General features: G+C 40.7%; 2 protein-coding genes and 1 non-coding gene across 3 annotated transcripts; 2 read left to right on the top strand and 1 right to left on the bottom strand.

Moving 5' to 3' along the window:
- Positions 1 to 708: 708 nt before the first annotated feature.
- poldip3 (polymerase (DNA-directed), delta interacting protein 3) lies at positions 709 to 6,173 on the bottom strand. The gene is given in 11 exon segments (XM_029438667.1): positions 709 to 1,897; positions 2,480 to 2,546; positions 2,809 to 2,938; positions 3,067 to 3,144; positions 3,712 to 3,933; positions 4,078 to 4,152; positions 4,303 to 4,353; positions 4,471 to 4,937; positions 5,051 to 5,102; positions 5,104 to 5,164; positions 5,923 to 6,173. Coding segments are annotated over 11 exon segments (1,521 nt in total). The 5' UTR covers positions 6,024 to 6,173; the 3' UTR covers positions 709 to 1,680.
- Positions 6,174 to 6,514: 341 nt separating this feature from the next.
- Positions 6,515 to 6,667, top strand: LOC115012883 (U12 minor spliceosomal RNA). Its single transcript, XR_003832730.1, has one exon. It is a non-coding gene; the product is annotated as a U12 minor spliceosomal RNA (small nuclear RNA).
- fam234b (family with sequence similarity 234 member B) lies at positions 6,533 to 15,265 on the top strand. Its single transcript, XM_029438270.1, has 13 exons — positions 6,533 to 7,069; positions 8,022 to 8,570; positions 10,018 to 10,131; positions 10,249 to 10,413; positions 10,539 to 10,654; positions 10,773 to 10,923; positions 11,083 to 11,221; positions 11,700 to 11,894; positions 12,342 to 12,420; positions 12,576 to 12,740; positions 13,224 to 13,344; positions 13,881 to 14,107; positions 14,200 to 15,265. Exons 1-13 carry the CDS (start codon positions 7,033 to 7,035, stop codon positions 14,200 to 14,202), a joined length of 2,061 nt encoding a protein of 686 aa, XP_029294130.1. The 5' UTR covers positions 6,533 to 7,032; the 3' UTR covers positions 14,203 to 15,265.
- The last annotated feature ends 48 nt before the right edge of the window (positions 15,266 to 15,313 follow it).

The raw sequence follows: 15,313 nt of genomic DNA, 5'->3' as shown, positions 1-15,313 counted from the left end.
TCAAAATTATATATATATTTTTTCATATATATAATTCTATTAAAAATTATATATTTTCATATATATAATTTTGAATAGCATTAAAATGTGAAGCGGGTTACGTTTGTATTTACTATTTACTTTAGCATACTATATATATATATATATATATATATATAATAAAAATATATGTATTTTTTTTCCTTCCCTTATTTTAACTGATATATTTCAAGAATTTCCAAATACAGCAATTTCACACAAGTCTTATTACTTTTGTCAAGGTTTACCCTACATAGATTCCAAACTAAATACTCCTATAATACCATTTAAAAAAATATATAACATTTGCTAAAACTACATTACATGAGTGATGTTTGATAAGTGTTTAAAGATATATTTTTATTCCCCAGGTAGAATATTTAACCATTTAGTTTAATTGAAAGCACAAAATATAGACAATTCCAGCTTCAAAATTATTTTAAACAAGTTTTGGTTGTTGGCTTTTAGATGTTAATATGAGTTTGATGTCTGAATGAAATGTAGCCAACAATCTAAATTTGATGGCTAAGATAATAAAGGTTAACACAAATCAGGATTCTGGAAATTGGGACAAACGAAAATTTAGTAGAAAGACTAAATGCTGTAAGTCAATACAGCATTAAGACGGGCCTCTAGAAAAATGCATAATTACCACATGGCAGGTAGGAAAGATGAATCTCAGACAACATCTACAAAGCTAAATATTTAATGGCGACATCTCAGACAGGTCTGACCGCTCCAGTCTCTTGACTGACATGCCAAGAAAGCAACACAAAGTAATTTACAGTCTTTGAACATAGTCAAGTGTAATGTATACTAGGAAGAATTAAACATATACACTGCTTCAAAACTGGACAACCAAGTAAAATCAGTCACAAAAAGCACACAAGAATCTGGATGCTACAAAGACGGTGAAAAAAAAAAAAAAAAAACCTATATTCGCACAGGTGTTTTCAGTCATTTTAGCTAAGACCTCTTTAAGTTTGAAGTTAGGTAAAGTTGTGGAAAGGATTTGCAGAAATAATTCATTGTCCTGGCTAATCAGATCACTGTATTGTGTTTTTTATTTTGGTTTGGTCTATATTCCAACTTATTTAGAAAATCAGAAAAAAAGGTACAGACAATATAACTGAACACACCTGTGTGGGTGTACAGAGCGTTAAACAACATGTTTCCCTCAATATAACAATGCTGCTTAATGTCTGTCAATTTGTTGTGGGGCTTTTCTTTTTTTGAGGGGAGGGGGGGTCGCAGGAGTGGGTGGAGATAAACTGGAGCATTAAAAAACAAAACTCAACCCATCAAAATGGACTGGTACTGAATTGACAAATTGACAACTTATTGAAAAATAAAACAAATCCCTACATCCAGTTTGATTTGGCATCGCCCATCGCATTGGATTATAACAACAAATCACACTTTCCTCCACCGATCCATCTCAGAAACATTCAGGTAAAATGTGGATACCACAAAACCAAAAACATGATTTTGAGTAGCCACAAATTTCCCATTCAGAAGTCATGTATAACAAATGTGTAAAAATCTGTTTCATATGAGAGAAAGTGGGCCGCCTGCTGTCAAGGTGAAAACCACAGTTTGTATGCGAACACTGAGAATGCAGTAATATGTTTATGAACAGAGTGTATTCACACGAGACATGAGCTAAATCTTGATGCGAAAGGCAGTGGCCTGTGAGCTGGGGGGCTCGGTGGTGGATGTGGACTGTACAGTGGACTTGAACAGAGCTTTGAGGATGGTCTGAGGGTCAACCTCTGGAGTAGGCTGAGAGGAGGCTCGCTGACCTGCGGGGCGAGACAAGGAGGGTGGCAGACCTTCTTTCTTTGAACCGCTGCCTGCGCCTGGAGTGTCACTGAGCCTCCTGGAGGAGTCAAGGAGAGAATGTCACAAGATGACAAAAAGATATAAAACAATAAGCAGGGTCACCTCTCTTTGTTCAATAAAATCTATAACTTCTGAATATCATATTTATATAGATTTAAAAAAGCAATACATTCTTAGACTCTAGTCTAGTGGACAGTGCAAGCCATAAACACAGCAACAGCCCTTCACATTTCTATGTGAAGCTGACTTAATTCTTTTTAGCAAAACGTATCGTGAGTGGTCAATTTAATTACTAAATGTATTCTCTGAGCACGGCTTCATCAAAAGGAAGCTCAATGAACCACTAAATAGCTTGCCAAATACAAAAGCTTATAAATAAGATAATGAACAAAGGCTGCCTGGATAGTCACACTGCTTAAGTATTTGCAAAATTGAATAGAAGCAATGTCACATTGCCCTTTATACTTAAAATAAATGAGTGGTTAGAATACATTTGTAACTCAGTGTAGGGGCAAATTACAGCTCATAGCAAATATGCTAAATAAAATATGTGCACGTAAACACCGTTAACTACAGATTAATGTGAAATTAAGGATTGAAGCCCTGCGGGCTCACTTACAACAGAATGGGCTGATCAGAAGTGATGACATTCCCCTGAATATGAAGGTTACACTTCATGGGTTGACCTGGGGGAGGAAGATAATATAAGCAAAAATTGGAAACATCCAAACTCTATTAACCTGGTTAAATGCAGTCTTGAGATACTGAATACATCTAACTGGGCTATCCTTCAGTTAAACAAAGGCACTCTGTTTTAACAAACATAGACAATGAAGTCCCTAACCAGCAAACTCTGTACTGTAGTCATTGTACCGCATGCGAAACAGAAACCAGTGCCCAAAACCCAACGAGCTACTTGATGTGTGCATCGTTGCTACTGGTACTCACCGTCCAGGCAGCGATTGTTGTACTTCCTGTATGCACTCACGGCGTCCTCTTTGCGGACAAACACCACTTCAGCCACGCCCACCTTCACCAGCCGTGCTCGCTTCAACGCCCCACACACACAGAATAGTTCCTGTGGACAAACAGACGGGGAGTACAAACGCACACAGAATAAGTCAGCATCACAGCACTACAGCACTCAGCCGATCTCTGAATAGCAAACGTAACAAGAAGTTTATTGGCAATAACTGATTTACTCACAACTATGTCTTCCTCAGTGACCCGGGGGTGTAGGTTGTTCACTGTTATTTTGGTCCCCTCCAAAGGACTGAAAGCAGGCTAGAAAAAAATAATAACAAAACACCTCATGATCAAGCATATGCAATAAAATGGCTGACATAAAAAGATGTGTGGTAAGGTTATGCCAAATGTCTTGGCCTGTTAATCTAGATTTTCCTAACATTACAGTTAACACCAGTTATTGTCTTGCCACCAGCTGGAAGTGGTCAGTGGAGTCACCAAATTCTTACAGAACAGATGTTGGTCCAACTGTATTAAATCCAAAATGTTAATGAATTACTAAGATAAATACCAAATACAGCTATTTTACTGTTGAGAGAGAAGGAGGAGGGAAGCATAATGGGAGTTTGTATATATATATATATATATATATATATATATATATATATATATATATATATATATATATATATATATATATATATATAATATATTAAATATAATTAATTGGCTTTCATAACATTTCAATCAACCTTAACTTGATTGGTTTCTCTCAATAAGTTAAATCTGAAATGTTTCTAACTTGTGGTATCTAACATTAATGCAAATTATATTGATTAGGCATGGTGTGTATACTGATCTAGAGATGCAAGCAGGAATGTTTACCTGAGGGGGAGCAGGAGCGGTTGTGCTGGTTTCTGCTGTGCTTTGCTGGAGAGTCCTGGAGACTGGTTGTAAGGCTGCAGCGGAGGGCCGGCTAGCAGCCATGCTGGTGTTGGGCCGGGTGGGAGCCACAGGGACAGGAGGACGTGGGGCTGTGTAAGCATCATTTTTAACCACCTTGGTGATTGGGGCTGACATGGAGAATGTGGAGCCCATTGTACCAGGCTGTAGGAAATAAAGGAACGAAAATTAAGAGTTAAAATGAATGCAGGAGACAGACACTCTTTGTACAATAATTAAATTATGCGTTTGAGTCTCTGTAGATTTAGACAATATGCATGATCAGGTCAGATGTCCTGAAGCGCTTACCCGAGATTGGAGCATATTAGCTGTTGTGATCTTTATTTGTTTACTGTGGGGGCCATCATGCTCATTTAAGAGAGGCTGTGGGAGACAAAAACTATTTCAATACCATGTTTTACAATCGTATTCATTATACAAGAGACAGTGTTCTCTTTCAGAAGAAACTGTTCTTCAACACAAGAATTACTCTCAATCTTTCATGATTAAACATGCTAAGAAAAACTGCTCTACCTGTGTAGCTGCACGTATTCCACCAGACATCCCTACCCCTCCTGTACGTTGCTGTAAAAATAAGAATCAAATATTAAAGTAAGCATGTCAGTGTGCTCTTACAACAAGTATACATACATGCAGGCTGTATCACTGATCTAAGAACAAAGTAACTTATTTTAACCTCACCTGGATAGTCTTGGTAATTTTTAGGGGTAGTGCAACAGCTGCCTGTGTCTGTGTCCCTCCAATGCTCCTCTTGAGGCTAAGTCTATCTCGAGCATCCATCATTCTCTTATTATTGCTTAGCTGTGGCGGTGCACTGCCCCTTAAACCCAGTCCATGTACATCTGGGGAAAAGTGCCTTGAGTTCAGACCAGCAAGATTGTTGCTGGTGTGTATCTGTATCTGTGGCACAAGTGTCTGGCCCTGCAGATGGTGTTTTACTGCCATCTTTTGCATTGTCTGTTCAGGGACACTGAACGGATTCGGCCCCTGTTTGCGCGAGTTGATCATCTGACGAGCATCCTGCACTCCTCCTCCTCCTCCTCCTCCTCCTCCTGATCCTCCACCTCTTCCTCCTCCTCCCCTACCACGGATTTTAAAGCGTGCATCCTTCTGACCCAGCTTTTCTCTGGCATCCTTCACTTGAAAACCTAAGGGACAACAGGATAAAGATTTAGGGCAAATTTAGTATTAAGCCCCAAAACAACTTTAGTTGGCTTTTACTAAATATAAGGCATGTGAACATAGGCAACAATGCCTTTACCTGCAACAATGCCTTTACCTGCTCCAAGCCGCTGTCTGACATCATTAGTCCCCAATTTTCTGCCGAGCATCAAAGCTCTTGCCAACCCCTCCTGCACCTCGTCCAAACATGGGTCTGAGAAAGAAAAAACAAAGTTTATTTGATTGAATCAATGATACTGCAACACCCACTAAGACAGTGAAGTTACAATGTTTAAAGTTAATAAAAACTCGCATAAGTGTTCAATATTTTGACAGTTACACTTGCATAAGAAAAGTTCATTTTAATACTTTAATAATTATTTTCTTCACACAAACACAAAGGGACAATGCATTTAATGGCTGTCGAACTGGGCCCGGCTATTCGCACAGCATATAAGAATCTATTTTTCTTTTATACTTAATCACACAATAGTGGAGAAGAGACAATATTTTATACTAACAAGCCATCGTAAACCTTAGTTTAACCCAGGGATTCCAGCGACTACATTTGGGAAATTTGTGGAAACCAAAACCTGCTTTGAGGCAAACATCAATATTAGCATGCTAATTTAGCTAAGCATGACGAGTGAAGCTACAAACACAAGCAAACTTGTAGCAGCTTTTCAGGTTTATGCTGTTGTCGTGACCTCTACATATTAGTGTGCTTAAACATTGAGTTTGGTGGACTATAACAATGTTCTTTCAAAAATAACGACGACTGGCTTTAGACCTAAAGGCCTACAGCTAATATATACAGCGTAGCCTAGCTAGCTGTAATGGGCTAACGCTAGCTTACGGCATCGTACTAACTACCAACGGGTTCAAATTCATGCTAATGTTATTTAAATGTTAGTACAAGCTACGTAGTCCGTAACAGGCGAACATTCATCAGTGCATTGATAGTTTTAATACCGTTTAGCTGGTGCTTTGAGGTTAATACCGCGCCGTCGTATCACTTCATCCAAAGAGACGTCTGCCATTTTCTCACTCTGCCTCACAGCGCGTGCGTGCATGACAAGTTTTTAGCTAGGGCTACGGAAGAGGACTTGGGACAGAATGCAAATGATGCAAACTGGCTGTCGGAAACTGACGATGAATTTTGACTGTTTCAATTATTAGGGTTTGTTGACCATGGAAGTTAAAACAATGAATACAAATTTTAATTTACTGTTAAAACAAATAGCATACTATACTATAGTGCGTAACCACTTCCCCGTAATAAACGAATGATCTGCTATCGATTACTCTTGACAAAGTGCAAACGACATACATGCTTCAGTACCCATGAGCCTTTGCGCGAAATTTTCACAAAATAACCGTGGTTTTGTGCAATAAATATAGTTTATGGTCTTTAAAACATTTTATTTTCACAAGTAATTACTTACATACACAAGCAACTGTTGTTGGAATAGAAAATAAACTGCTTACAGTAAGCCATAGTTGACACCCTAATAGAGAACACCGGGGTACTATGACTATACCCGTCTTCGACGTTTGACTGGTCATGCCTTAAACTGATGAGTAAGGAAAATAACGACGCGGGGTGACGCCCGTGTCCTCGTAAACATAACGAGAAGAATTTTTGAAGGGGCATAGGTCTGCTTACTGAGGTGACTCGCCTACTTTGTGAGATGCCTCGTGGGTCAGGACCTTCCCCGAACCCTTACCTGTGAAAATAAAACAAACTAAGCCTTGAAGGTCAAGAACTCCACACATGTCCCATGTAATACAGAGTTTACCATGTGGTTGAACTACGGTAATACAAGTGTTTTACAGGACTGCTGTGTGCTGAAAATGCCACTTGAGAAGTTGAACAATACTTTGTGATATAACATTGTGAGGGCTGGTATTGTGCACACGAATCTGACAACAAAAAAGCTTACTATTAGAATGGCACGAAACACTCAAAGTCCCAGGATGCAGTTGGGCAGGCGCAGCTCTAACCTGCTGTGTAAGTTCTCCTCTGTCTGATCATCACCGCTGCCTCGCGTCGCTGTCTCTCGCGGATCCGTTAGAGGAGAAATGGCTGCAGCACTGTCCCGTGCCCTCAAATTACCCGGTAAGATGCGCTACATGTATTTCAACTAGACAGATAAACATACGAAACAGACATTTTCAGATAATTTCCTAAAACCATTATCAGTCAGGACTGCGTGGTCTGCCTTGCTACTCAGCTCTTAAACGTATAAGCAATTGATTCATTTGATGCGCCGATTTGTCACACAGTTAGTAACCTATTTGTTCCATATCAGCCCAGAATAATGGACATGTTTTACAAAGGATGTCATTGAAGATGTCTGTATTTATAGAGCAGCATGCTGACATCTTTCTGTCAGACCGTCTCTGCTGTGTTCTGCCTCTTAGCTAGCTGCTAGCTAACGGTAACCAAAAATATACTGAGCTGCTGCTGGAGAGTAAACAAAGCATGCATGATAACACATATTACCCATCAGATATTATTGATCAGACGTCAGGCAAAAGTATTTGAATGTATATATAATAACGTGACGTAACATTATTATTTGTATTATTGTAATAGTATTGGTTGTAGTATTTAGTGTTATTATTATTATCGTTTGCTATATATTTTATATGTCTTCAGTTATGGGCAGGCTACAATAATTATTTATACTTAAAAAAAAAGAAGATCAAAATAATATTCATGAAAACATTCATTACAAGATTTATTAGTAGTGAATTTTAGTAGTGGTTTACAGATGAGATAATAGAAGCATGTTGCCTTGTGTATAGTTTTATGTGGCAAAACAGATTAAGATATACATAAAATACTTTGTTTTTAATTTCGTTAATTACATGGAATTCCTAGTATAAAAAAATGTGATATGAGTACTAAAGGAGAGTACTTGAGTAAAATGCAATATTGGACATTAAGACCTTTACCTACAGAGGAAAACATAGAGCACAGAGAAAAACATTGAGTCATCTATAATGCATCAGTGTTGTGAGATAATACAATAATTATTGTTTATCAATGTTATGCGTCTCTGCAGGGAAGAAGGGCTCGGAGCTTGGGGAGTACGACCCTCTCACCCAAGCAGACAGCGAGGACGAGAGTGAAGAGGATGACCTCGTGCTCAACTATCCCCGAAATGGCCTTGGCAGGGACGGCTGCCTCGGCACAGGCTCCTCAAAGCTGCGTGGCGGCAGATCTGGAAGACTTGTGGGGGCCGAAGATGAGGCGCAGGAGGACGAGGAGGAAGAGGAGGACGAGTGGAGAGAACGACTTCCCAGCAAATCCAGGCAGGACAGAGACGACATGAAAGGCATGCAGTACTGGAGCCACAGGGACTCTGGCAGGGACAGGGGTGGGGAGGACAGAGGAGGGCCCGGGCCATTGGGGGGTGCCGGGCTTGGGGTTCATAGTACTGATGTGGAAGAAAAGAGGATGAGGATGAAGAATGCTATCCGAAGTGCATTTTTCCTGGTGCCTCTGGTCTGCGCCGCATTGCTCGTGCTGCTGTGTGCTTTTCTGATTCCGTGCCAGAAGGGAGAACTGGAAAAGAGGCCGCAGTGGGAGCGAGCACTGGGAGATGCAGGAGGTAAAGAGGAACATGTCTGATACATCCCTTTAGCTACATGACAAAATACTTTTCCTTATTTTTTTGGCCTAGACTACAAACACTTGCCTTACTTGTATAACCAGGGATGGATTACTGAACTCTGGCCTTCACCTACAAAATGTCACTCAAAGAAACACGGCCCGACCAAACAGAGACTCAAAATGACCGCGAAGAAACATAAAACGACTACAAAGCAAGGCCCTGAAAAATTCATAAGCTAATATAATTATAATCATAAATAATGTTGTACTTCCACCGCTTCTAGTGCGATGGTGTACTGCACTTCTGCGTGAGGTTTGTCCAAGTGGTGTTGCCGTACCCCAGCAGAAGACGTTGCTCGACTGCACAGCTCATTAAATTACAGCTTTATTATCGTAGTTCATATAATAATAATAATATTTTTCTCAAAATATCACCACTTAGAGAACACAGATGTGTGGGATATGTTTTGAATGTGCATACAGTTTTGAAATCTAGTTGAAACACATATCAGCTATTAAAGTCCAGGGGTGTGTACATGAACCAAAATGAATTGAGGATGATTGAGGTTAATAATGGTGCTGCACGCACACTTAAAGACTTGAAAGAGGAGGGAAGAGTAATGTGGTGAGTCAGCAGAGATCACATTAAATGACATTTATCTACAGGAGAAAACATATTTGAAATCAATACAGAAAGCCTGAGAGCCATTCTGCATTATATTTTATTATATATTTTATATTTATGTCACCTAGCGACATTTCCACCATCAACTGGTGCATAAAAAGTCACAAGAATGTAGGAAATCCCTCAGTCCCTCGCGCATAATATGCTTCACCCCTGAAACAAAACCTCGGCTCTACAAGAGAGCTGAGAGAAGCAAAACAGACACTAAGAGACCAAGCAAGAGACTCACAATGACTATGAAAAGGGGGAATACTACAGCAGACTACATGACTACAAAGAGACTCAAAACAACTACAAAGAGACACAACCACAAAAAAAGGGGCTTAACCATCAAGTCTGTGTGTCTTGCTCTTATGTAGGTGAGGTGGCCGGGCCTTTTCCATATCTGTGTCCAGGGGCCCATTGTCTCACAATCCGCCCATGATTATAATGCTCACTTTATAAAGACTTATTTAGGAGTCTCTGTGGCGAGACAATGCTGGCTCACCCATTAATTAGTAAACTATAATTATACAGGATTGTGAGCTCTACCACATGTTCTGCTCCAGCATGCACTATGAAAGCTTTGTCAAATGGCAATAAATACAAACTTGATAGGGCTGTGTCTCTAATGACCACATAAGTTATTTAGCATAAGATCTCTTAAGATCTTTGTGATTCACACTCTTTGTCCCCACTGGTAGAGTTGTAAGCTTCAGTCAAACACTGAGAAGGATTGTGCTGCAGGTGGTGCTCACTTTATTGTGGTTTCTCTGTCTAGGTGTCACTCCACCGGCGCTGGCGTTGTGGGATGTTGATGGTGATTCAGTGGCGGATGTGTTTCTGGGTGTTACTGAATTGACCAATGACACCCATCTGACACAAGCGAACAAAAGTATGTATTTTCAAAAGTACTTTCATATCCTCTTCCTCCTTCTTTAACCTTTCAGATTTTTCTAAACGTTGTGTTTTCCTGGTTTACTTCATTAAGTATGTTCTTTCTTCCCCCCAGTTTACAGTGCGGTGGCTCTGTCTGCGGTCAGCGGTCAGGTGCTGTGGAAGAAAGTCATGCGGGAGTCTGTGTTCATCCAGTGTGGTCTGCAGTACAGCTCCCAGCCGTCCCCTGTGGTCCTCCTCATCGGCAAATCCATCGTCATGGCAGTCAATGGCACCACAGGTTAGCAGACGAGCCAAGCTGCAAAGATTTCTGAGGGTCTTTTGTCTGGTTATTTCTGAAAGTCATGTTTGAACTAACTTCCTCCAGTTCCCAGACAAACACACTTGTCCTTTCTCTCCACCCAGGGAGGAACTTGTGGTCGGTCCTGCTTAAGAACATTGAATCCCAGGCGGTGTTACTTCCAGACCTGCAGGGCGACTCAGTCCCAGATCTGCTCATAGCCACCCTCCCTGCAGATGAGGTACAGCTATGGCAGCCGCCTCCTTCTATATGTGATCACGAGCTGGAGGCTTACATCTTTATGTTTCCACACTTTTCAGTTTGACTACATACCCTTTCTCGGCTGTACTCATTTTCAGACTTTGGATCTTTCCCTGACGTTGATCTCTGGACTGACGGGGGCGGAGCTCGGACGTCCCGTGCCCTTCAACCTCACCGGACAAGGAAAGCTGATTGGTCCTTTGCTGCATGAGACACAACAAGGGTCATACTACATCCTCTTTGGACTAGGTAAAGGAATCCACCAGCAATATGTATATAAAGATAAACCATGTGTGTTCAGGGTGTTGTTGCATTCTGAGGTAACTGATTCAGGTCATTTACATTACATATGAATTATTTTAACAGCAGGTTTGCAAGACTTTGTGTCAATGTTTTATTTCCCCTCAGGTAATGTAGAGGCCATCTCTCTGCGAGATATCTACATTCGTGCCACTGGTAAAATGCCTATAACTCAGGCACTTATAAAGAAGGATCCCGGGTGGGAGGTACTAAGGAAAACCAACTCCTCCTTCATACACATTTACAGGTAAGACTCTGGGACCGGCCCGTGCCTCTGACTCACTTAATTGAATATCAAACATTTTTGATATTCAAATCTTTTTGACTCTTTAGAATTGCAAACTGTTTGTATTTTTCATCGTCTTAAGTCACATTATCTTGTAGACTAAAACATTAAGAAGCATCTTTTTACCTGGAAGAGGGATCTCTGGAATCAAGAAGAATCTTTAGGCTATAGTTGGTCACATGCGAACGTGTTAAATATCATAAATGTACCAGCAAAGTTACTGTCAGATTAGTGTTTCGGACATTTTCACTTTTAGGAATGGAATTGATTAAATGATCTATAGGTTGTTTGGTACAAGATGGTAGAAATACTTTTACATTATTACAACATTCATCAAGTTGTCATACAATTTGATAAATTACTGGGGAAACATGGAGTTGAATTTCCCGGGTTGTTTACACGGTGACTGGTTTATTATCACACATTGTCTTCTCTCTAGAGGGTCTGAGCACGTAGAGTTCCTGCTCCCTCTTGTGGCCGGTTTTGGTAACAACCAAAACAGCCTGGACACTGTTTCTAACCTCAACTCCACCAGAAGTGACTGGGTGCTGGTGTACGGCTCCAGCAAACTGTCATTGCTCAGACAGAAGGACATACGTAAAGAATGGACCTTCAACTCACCGTCCATTCACAGGTAAAGCCCGGCGTGTCGCTGTATCCCTACTGACTGAGCTATATGGAGATTTATTGGTCTCAAAATTATTTGTGTGAACAGATCGACAATACGCGTGAGAATCTGTAAATACTAAACAACTTCCACAAACGATCACATGCTATCTGAAAGTGTCAGAGCGATACAAATGGTCTGGCGGAAAGTTTGTCTCCTAATTTTTTATATATCTTGTTTTGTATTTGTGGAAGGTGTTTTATTTCCAGATTATAGACTGATATTATATATTACAGATACTGCCAACAATATTAGTATTATGATGGAGCAAATACAGAGGCTTAATCTGAGGTCTTTAAAGTTCCTCAATAAATCCCAACATGACAACACTGTTTAAACGTTTTTGAAAGAACAAAGGAAGTTGTGTATCAGAGTTTACGACATTTCCCTAAAATATTTCTTCACCTGTCACAGCCAACCGGCCCCGGGACACTTCAACGATGACGGAATCCTGGACCTCTTCATTCAGCATTCAGCAAACGGCATCATGCAGGTAAAACAAACACTCCTTTCATACATGAAGAAGTTCATGGAAGGGCTGACATGCTTTGTGTTTTTTTGTGCGTGAATATTTACTAAAACCCATTTAGTCTTGAGGATATTTACCGAACCTCTATGTTCTAATTGAAGCGTCTTTCTCTCCCTCAGGCGCAGGTTATTGATGGGGCCAATGCGCATCTTCTCTGGTCAGCAGAGTTTGTGTGTCCTCGTCTAGTTCTGGAAACTTCTGCAATCTCCACCTCAACTGGCCAATCAGCTTTCCTCTTCTGGGCCAGCGATCCAATCAAAGCACTGAATGGTACCAAGACAACTGTGAGTCTGCCGTAGAGAACAAGAACATCATTGAGGCAAATCAATTCTGGTCCGTTAATAGAAACGGATATATAAAAACAGAAAGACCCTGCTGTGTGTGACTCATGTGCACAGCTTGTTTTACATCCCAGGGGGTCACAAGATAAATCTGAGAGGTCGACAAACAGGTTCTTTTTTTAGATGTTCCTCTAATCTTTTTTGGGGGGGGGAAATTGTACCTAGAGCAGTGGTTCCCAACATGGGGGTTGGGTTCCCCCCTTTTCCTGTTCAATGATATAACTCATGAGATACTTGGTAGTTTAACAAAACGAAACAATCTGAGAAGGAAAAATCAGTCTTTGTTTGTCGAGGCCACCTCAGAGTGAAAATTGTGACGAGAGGTCGCAAGAGGAAAAAGGTTGGAACCATTGTTTAATGTTATTGTCTTTGAGTTTAACCCGGAGGCATGAATTAAATACTCAACTGTCCACTCTGGCTGTGTAGGTGGCACCAGGTGTTGCTGCTGCGGAGCCACTCATCAGAAAACTCTTCCTGTTGCACCCTGCACATCCCACAATCCTGCTGGAGCTCAGCAGTACCACAGACACTGCAGTCACCTCCGCAGGTTAAAGTTCAAATCTACTACAGAACAATATCTGCTCTAAAGCGACAGTTCACCGCAATGTAGATTGTTTTGGTGTGAGTTGCAGAGTGTTGGAGATATCAGCTGTAGAGATGTCTGTCTTCTCTCAATATAATGGAACTAGATGCTCTCGGCTTGTGGAGCTCAAAGCAACAAAAATACATTTGAAAATGCCAACCGTATCATCGCGCAGAAGGAAGCGTGCATCTACTCATGGACGAGAGGCTCGTGCTCGTTCGGTAGAAAGAAAATAGTTCCAACATGAAACTGCTCACAACAGGTTCTGTGGATTATCTTCAGTAACCGGGTCATGATTTCTATAAAGAGAGCTCCACAAGCCGAGAGCATCTAGTTCCATTATATTGAGAGAAGACAGACATCTCTACATCCAAAAGTCAGATTACCAAGCAGCTGTCTTGAAACGTATTTCAGCAGCAGATGATAAAAGATGCCAACATAGAAACACACAGTAATACAAATGTTCTACCTCCTATTTTCTCCTGCTTTGTGTCTGACAGTGAGTTACCAGGAGCGTCAGAAAGACGCCTCCTACATCACCGTGTCCTCCCGGCCCACACCCGACTCAGAGCCTGGCGCTCAGATAGTGAAGAGCATGAGCCTCCGAGCTGCGATCACCAAAGGACAGATTGTCAGACTAGAGGAAAGCAGCAAGCCTGGGGAACCCGTTAAACCCAGCGCGTTCGAGGTCAACAAGTTCTTTAGGGGTTTGTCCTTTAAACACCAGGTGAGCGAGACATACGCGTGAGATTATTTGAGTTCTGTGTAATTGATTACGCTCAATGATTTAATCTTTCTTAACTGTGTTGCTTTGTTTAGTGATGGTCCACCGCTGCTGCCACGCCCTACAGGAAGCAGTGCATCTAAAGGGACTCACGTATCAGGATGAACTGGACACAAGTTTGTGGATCGTTCTGCAATAGAGACACTGAGGATTCGTTGGAGCTGTATATACATCTTGTTTGGCTCACTAAGTACAAATTTAATTTCTGTTACCTGAGATTTATTTTCTGTTAAATAAAACATTAATTCTAGGTAGGTTCTGTTTGTATCGTTATGGTTTACATTACGTTTGTGCAATGAAAATGCTTATTTTAATTATTTAAGTTGCATTTTTGGGAAGTGTTTGATATTTAATTGAATGTTTTACGATTGTTTGGACTTGATGGCAAGAAGAGAAACTTTGCAGTTTATTGCCGACAGTGAAGCACAATGATCTCGATGAACCAACATGTAAATGTGTTTACAGTAAGCAGAACTCTTAGAACTCTTCCGAGGCCAGTATATTCATTTGGTGTCATCCCGCGGACACGTGCATTTTGTTGTCATGAAGCCACTAATAGTGTTCTTACCGCTCATCACCAAGTTAGTAGTATAGGAAGATTGTTAATATTTAATGCTGTACAGTATTTATTGAATTGTTTTAACGTTTTGATTGTTCTTGTTTCATTTGTTGCCAGATTGTTTTTTATGCTTATATAATCAACCAGTTTTATTTTCTCAGAATATGTGGCTGCTAAAGGTTATGGCATTTTAATGTAAGCTGCAACTTCACATATCGCAAGAGAAAGTATGAAAATCAATTCTTACTGCATCATGTGTCCTTTATTTCACCGTCTCAAGTTTTTGCATTTGTGGAAAAATTGTGCAGACAGCCGGCTAATAAGAATTATTATTAGCCAAAGAGCAGTGTGGTGTCACAGTAGCGCAGTGTGGCGTTGCAGTCCCGCATTCAAAATGATCAATCAGCATCAAACACTGTCGACATGTCGTTCCTCGGCCGGACAGTGTGACGGGTCTGAGCCTCTGAGCAGATACAAGCCTTCCTGAACTTCCCTCTGCTACCATTTAAAGTCTACACTCAATTAAAGGGTTTTGTTTTTGACACAGCGACAGGGCAGTCATACTGTATTTACATGCACCACTAGTCTTC

Source organism: Cottoperca gobio, chromosome 8 (assembly GCF_900634415.1).
Source record: "Cottoperca gobio chromosome 8, fCotGob3.1, whole genome shotgun sequence".
Taxonomy (NCBI): Eukaryota; Metazoa; Chordata; class Actinopteri; order Perciformes; family Bovichtidae; genus Cottoperca; species Cottoperca gobio.
Note: the sequence above shows the minus strand (reverse complement) of the source record. Positions and strands in the feature narration are given on the sequence as shown.